Source organism: Juglans microcarpa x Juglans regia, chromosome 2D (assembly GCF_004785595.1).
Source record: "Juglans microcarpa x Juglans regia isolate MS1-56 chromosome 2D, Jm3101_v1.0, whole genome shotgun sequence".
Classification (NCBI taxonomy): Eukaryota; Viridiplantae; Streptophyta; class Magnoliopsida; order Fagales; family Juglandaceae; genus Juglans; species Juglans microcarpa x Juglans regia.
In genome coordinates this window covers 34,713,712-34,720,794 of record NC_054596.1, presented here as the reverse complement: position 1 = coordinate 34,720,794, position 7,083 = coordinate 34,713,712, and the positions used below count along the sequence as shown (strand labels likewise).

The window sequence follows — 7,083 nt, the reverse complement described above, 5'->3', positions numbered from 1 at the left end:
TGAAGCCCTTAGCTTATCTCCAGACACAGCGATCCCGATGTATTTATGGAAAATGGCAATGGACTTCGATGGGGTGCCTTTTTTCCTTCACCAATGTCTTGATTGCATCCTTGCACTGCTTCAGCTCTTCCTAGATAGGCTCTAACTCGCACTCTAGCCTCTGAACTTCAACCTGGGCATTTTCCCTTTCAATAAAAAGAAGCTCGGAGTGGACTTGAAGATCTTCAATCTCCTTCCTTGCAAATTCCAACTCTTGGACCTTCGAAACAATCTCCGTATTGTTCTCCTTGATCTCTAGGTCTCTCAACTGAATCTTGATACTCACCAAATATTGTTTCCAAGTATGAAAGCATAATTAAAAACACAGGGAGCTTCCAAGGTCATCTCCACAGGAACAACTTTGTCAACACAATCAATCAAGCAAAAAGTTGAATGGAAAAGGAAAAGTAAAGATGGGAGCATGAAGACATTTGTAGTTGGATGGGTTTAAGGCTATTCACTGTGAAAATGTGATGAACTATGCACTTGAAATTTGTACAATATGTAGGATGAATCTGTATTTAGATATTAAGGATGAGGGACTACAATTACTCTAAAAGGAATTAAACATGAGTTTAAGTCAGAATGTAAATAGTTTAGAAACTTAGAGAAATCAAAAGATGTATTCAGAATGAAAGCAGTTTAGAATCTTTGGAAAAATTAAAAGATGTATTCACAGGAGAGTAATGACTAGGGACACAGGGTTAGGGTTTTCTCAACCATCGAGATGTTGGTCACGGGGTGCATCTGTTAGTGCCAAATTAGTCACGATATTAACACATAAACTCAAGAACACATGCAATCTCAGATTAAAAGCACCAATAAAAATAAAACCCTCACTATATTAATCATCCTTTTCATTCTAAGACCCTAGGGCTGAGGAATCCTTGATTATTTCAAGGTCCTGATGTGCCATGAGTCTACAACAGGTCAAGAGCAAGAGATTCCACAAAAACCCACAATAAATCGGAAGTGAAAATATAGAGTCAGAGTCTTGCTAAATGTCATAGCAACCAACAGTACTCGGAAGCAAGAAAAAACCAATTCCTGCAACCTTAGTTGCAGAGGTTTGCCTAAAATCATCTTGAAAAATATGATTTTGAGGCTTTACAGAAACCCTAACAGAGCAACTTGCTTAATAGAAAGCAAAAGTAAACAGAAAACCACACAACAATAGCAAAAAAAAAAAAAAAACTCTCCATCATCCTTGCTCCTCATCCCCTTTTATCACTTTTTCTTCACCATTTCTCCTTCTCTCTCTTCTAACCGTCGCCTTCACATTTCTCCATTGTACCCTTTTGGAAGAGCTCAGTTTGCTTTAGCAGTAGAAATGCAAAGGGTGCGTGATTGAGAAGCTTAATGCTTCGATAGACTTGGGCTCGAAGGGTGAATGAGCCTCGGGCTTTTAGGCCTCCAATACCTGCACGATTTAGACTATTATTTAGCCCATGACAAAGAATAAGCAAGTTTTTGAGAAAGATAACTCATAAACTTCACAGCCCATTGTAAAAGGTCCACTTCATAAAAGTATAACATTTAATCATATTTGTATGACCAATCAACCTTATTTGCCTTACTTTAAACAGATATACCAACAAAATATCCTGACAATCAAATCTCCTTTTCTTTAAGCTCAATCTCTAGGACCATAGTCTGAACCTTATGGTCCATTGCCTTAATCTTCCACTCGTTCTCTTCAATCTCCTTCCTTTGAGCACGAATTTTTCGATGGCAGAACCCGTTGTCCTCTTTCAAGAAATTATTCTCCACGGTTAAATTGTGGAGGTCATCGCTCATCTTCTTCCCCTGCAAGTGCATAAGGGTGTATAAAGCCTTCTGAGCCCTAAACTCCTCCTCAAGAGCCTCCGGCTCTCTAGCAACCATCTCGGCAAGTTAATCTGTGGCTGAAAGATCAGAAAGAAATGAAATTCATAGGCAAAAGATAAAGGCTGGAAACTAGTTGACAAAAAGAAAATGCTTACATTGGCAAACAAGGGTCTAAACTTTTGAGCCTGCGCTACAAATGATTCCACCCGTGCCTTCTTAAAACCAGGCCCCATCTCCTGCGACTTAGCTTTCCCAGAAGCGAGAGAAGATTCTACACACACCAACGGCAGGACGGCTTGAGCAGTTATGAACAACAGACCAGACTCATCCCCACTTTGAACTGGAACTTCTCTTTGGGGAGTCCGAGGAGACACGAATGGAGAGCCTGACTGTTCCCTAGCCTGAGTTGAGTGTTCACCTTGAGAAGCCTCAAAACGGAAAGAACCATTCCCATACGAAGGAGAAGCAGACGAAGAACTATCCTCCACTAGGATATAAAGTCTTCATGGCATGAAGAAATAACTTCAGCTTGAGGGATCGTAGATTCCTGAAATAGATAAACAGCACAACATGAGACATATATATATATATATATATATATATATATATAAATGAAGAGGAAGGAAAGAAGATTCGAGCAAACGGTGCTAGAAACAAATACTTGAGAAACTGAAGGCGAATGAATCACTTTTGGAACCATTAAGGGGATTGGCTCGAAGATTGGGGAAGAATTCGTCCCAGTAACAGCTGGGATGTCCAATTCGGGAACAAGGGGAGGGGTCGGCTCCAAGATTGATGAAGAGGTCATAACTTCAGAAAAAGTTGGCTCCATAACTTCCTCGAGAGGCAATTCCCCAATCCCAGGAGGGGTCGGCTACTCAGCTCTGGTAACCTCTATAGCCGTTGTCAAAGGCGAAAGTGGAGGGATGTTAAGATCCATCGATACGGGAACCGCAGAAAAACTTGGGGAAGTCAAACCCGAGAACTCTGGAGGAGAAATAGGGGTGGTAGTTAAACATTCACCAAAGGCAGCTTCAACCTCGGCGAGCCTGTTCTCAAAAGGAGTTGGCCCATAAATTGGCAGGTCGTGTCGGGAAACCTCCTCCTGACTAAGCACCTCCTCGAAAGGAGGGAAAAGCTCCCATCATTAGACCGAAATCTCTAGAAGTCGGACCAGCAAACGTTTTGGAGAAAAATACATTTGTCTCAAAAGTATGTCCTGAAAAGTACATTTAATTTTTTTATTTTTGTTTTCTTTTCTTTCATGTATTTTCTTAAAATCATCATAAACATTTTTAAAAAAAAAAATGCTTCGGAACACACTTTCAGAAAAGTTTTTCGGTGGGTTTAGCATTTCTACAACTTTAATCCCCTGAAAATAAGTATGGCAGCTCCGTTTATCGCCTTCTCTCCTTTCTTTTTTCTTTGAGCTTTTATGGGCTGGGCTGGCTACATTTTATCCTCAATATAAACCAAAGTCATAAAAGTGATAGAATTGCGTGAGTAGATGGCCAACTTAAGTATCCCACAATTCACGTCGCAGTCGATCAATAAAAAGTAAATAACAACAGTTAAGATCATTGAAGACCCTTTATAAAAGAAAAAGTACTAAAAATCCACGAGCCTTTGCAAGTACTTCGCGGCAACTTCGAATATACGTATGTTAATGCACGAACAGATTAAGAAAAGATAGGCAATTAATTTCTCTTACAGACCTCAACTATATGTCACCATCTCGATCGAATGCTGCTTAAGAAAGACTACTTTGGTCGGCATACCTAATCCATAATGACAGCAGCAAATTAACTCAAATTTTCACATCATGGCTTTAAAACTTTTTGTGAAAAATATATATATATTTAAAAAAAAAATTCACATCATTTTTTTAACACATTTAAATATTTTTTAAAAAAAAGAAAAAAAATTCACAATATTATTAAAAACATTTTTTTAATCTCTAAGTAAAAACAAAAAAAAAAAACTAAAAAATAATTTAAAAAAATGGAGCAGGACCATGAGCGGGATCTCTATCATTTTCCTTCAACTATATTTTCTCTGCCTTTCATTTTAATATGGTCGTTGGCAAGTCACTCGATTGGAAGTGTTGAAATTGTTTTTAAACTTTGATCACAAAATTAATCCACATCATCATAAATAAGATTGACCAAGTTGATAATAATTATATATATTTAGTATATATCTAATGCATGTACCTAGCGACATTAAAATATTAGGCCGATATTTAATTTCTTTGAGATAACCTAAATATCATGACTTTATGTAACATCGTAAAACAAATGAGGAAAATTCAATTGTAAATTACTTGGTATTTTTTAGGAGTACGGATAACTATTCGTGAACGGATAACTAGCTATTTGTGAGGAAACGTGCAATATTTTTATTGGAGGAACTCAACTCATTACTATCATTGAATTGAATTATAGTAGTGCACCACTCAACATCATTCATGCATGTAACGTTCATACGTTAACCCTCCTCATTGACGACATACACAAACAATATAACAGAAATGACCGACGAAGTTCAAGCAAGCATATCTAGTACTTCAATTTTGGCCATTTTAGACATTTTACCGATCAACATCCATGACCATGCATGCAAAGTAATTACTAATTAATTTAAGCAAGCACTAAACGATTTCAATATACGATAACGCACTAATTGATTAAAACTGTCATCACTCTTCGTTTCATCACCCTCAATAAACCAGTTATATAGGTTTAAAATGACCAATATGACCCTAGCTCGGAATTCAATCAATTAATCCACGTTCGTCGAAGAAGAAACGCCGGCCATGAGAGCAGAAGGTCCAGTACTATTGGTTGAATTCTCACTGCCATGCTCCTGATATGATCCTACTTGAGGAGTAATGATGAGAAGACAGAAATGGAAATTAAGAACACGAGAGAGACAGAAATGGAGATGAAATATAGGGAATGGAATACAGAAATATAATTACGGTTTGGGATGTTCGAGGCTCCCAATTCCTCTAATAGTTTCAGAAAACATACATAATCTCTCCACAAACTACCACCTTCCTCTATATACTCCATGAAAACAGAGACTAGCCAACGCGTAAAGGCCATGGCCAACTAACAAAAGCAAACTATAACGCTAACGGCTCAAGGACACACTCCTGGCCCATCTAGGAACACAAGCTAAAGCACTAAAAAGACTACATAACATGAGCCCCTCAGCTCGACACAGACACCGGACCCTAAGCTCCTAACTGCTCCATGCTCTGTTATCCATTACGGGATGAAATGACCGAAATACCGTCACGATCCTGACATGGGAGACCAAAAAGTATTGGGTATAATCGGCTGAAAGCGCAAAAAGAAAAGTTATAATACTATCGATTTAATTTAATTAATTCCTCTTAAGCAAGTCCCTGTAACGAAGAAGAGAGTCGAGCCGCTGCAACCGCAGCTGCTGCTTAAACCTACTGATAAAATCATCGGCCTTCATGTCCACCTCTTCGTCCTCCTCCAACGACGTCGTCTCCTTCTCCTCGGAGCTCCCCACCGGCGATTTCTCACTCGCAGACTTCTTTATCTTCTCCAACGGCCTTTCCGGAGCTCCGAGACCCTTGTCCGACTTGCTCCGCTTCACCAAATGGTCAGCGTTCGAGTTCAGATCCGTAGGGTGACGAACTTCGCTTTCCCTTGCGGATGAGTCGGATCGGTAGAGAGAGGACATGTTGATGGACTTGAGGCGTTCCAACATGGAAGGAGACCGGGCGATTTGGGGCGGAGGAGGATCCGGAACGGGGCAGGGGGTGTTGACATGCTCGGGACCCGGGGGTTGGAGATCAAAGTGATCGGTCACTGGGTCTGCGTTGGGTTGGTCGAACTTGTGGAGGGAGAAGTTGATGGACTTGAGTCGGCCGAGAAAGTACGGGACTCGATCTAATTGCTGCTGTTCCGGTCTTCTCTGAGAGCCGAAACGGGAGCTGAGAACGATGGTGGCGATGATGAGGTTGAGGAGGAGGAAGAGAGAACCGGGTGTGAACCAACTGGTTATGAAAGCCCACATGGAATTCATAGCTTGCATTGAACCACAGCTTCTGCAAAGCCTTTTTCCAGCTTGGAATTAACAGAGAGAGGGAGAGAGAGGCAGAGTTCTAATTTGTGAGAATACGGCAATGGAATCTTGCTAGGGCAGTGTCTTGGATTCGTTATAGTAATTTATGCTTATGTCGGGAGTGTTTTTTATATATAATTTTAGGAATAAAGGAGTAGCTAGTCTTCGTCAATCTTAAAGACGCTCGACTTTATCCTCGGAACAGAATTTAAAAAAAAAAAAAAAAAAAAAGGGCTTCAAAGTGATCAGTCCAATGAAAACAGTCGAAACGTAGGTAGGTGGAAATTCGATCTGTTGTATTCTTTGGGGGTTGTTATGCATTAAAGAACCCAAAAACATAGACGTAAGTGATCAAGAATGCTGTGTGGATTACTGCATGGGTGGAAAATAAAAAGATGGAAGTCGATCGAAACGATGACGATCATGTAGGTTAATTCTCCGTCCAAATAATCAATAACGTACGTACGTAGGTATGCTAGCTCGGACTGGATCATGACTAGCTAGCTACTTCTTTTGCATGTAATTGTTAAAGAAGTTAAGTTACAAGATTTAATTACGTACGTACAAGCATTAATTGTGACTATACATGATAGATATATAAGATCGAATAAGCAGCCTGCATATGCTAGCATAAGTTCTGTATATGCATATGCTAGCAAAAGTATTATTTATAACCAGTTTTTTTTTTTTAAATAATTATTATCTACTAAAATGAATTTGTTTTCATCATAGTCATTTTCATAATAAATAATCTGTCACAAATACAGCTTGTTTTTGTTATAACTAGCATGCATTTATTTATTCCTCTTAAATGGGCAGAATTAAACATCATATAACATCATATATATATATATATATATATATATATATATATATATATATATTTATATATTTATATAGCCCTCTATGTAGCCTGCGTTGCGACTTATATATGCCGGCCAGCTCCTATTTGAGTCTCGCGTCATGAGTACCATGCAAATATCATCCTCGCTCGGCGTCACCATGCATGCAAATTTCTTTCTGGATGGGTTCAACGAAACGAATATAGCTCATGAAATATTTAATCCCTTTTCAATTACTTATGGTCGTGGTTTGCTCCTTTGGAGTCCCATA

The 7,083-nt window shown here is 39.1% G+C and overlaps 1 protein-coding gene across 1 annotated transcript; it reads right to left on the bottom strand.

The window, feature by feature from the left end:
- Positions 1 to 5,256: 5,256 nt before the first annotated feature.
- Positions 5,257 to 5,931, bottom strand: LOC121249462 (pathogen-associated molecular patterns-induced protein A70-like). The gene has a single exon (XM_041148173.1). It carries the CDS (start codon positions 5,929 to 5,931, stop codon positions 5,257 to 5,259), a length of 675 nt encoding a protein of 224 aa, XP_041004107.1.
- Between the last annotated feature and the right edge of the window lie 1,152 nt (positions 5,932 to 7,083).

Coding starts and splice junctions, on each gene's coding strand:
- LOC121249462 (XM_041148173.1), bottom strand. CDS start 5,931: ATGAATTCCATGTGGGCTTTCATAACCAGTTGGTTCACACCCGGTTCT.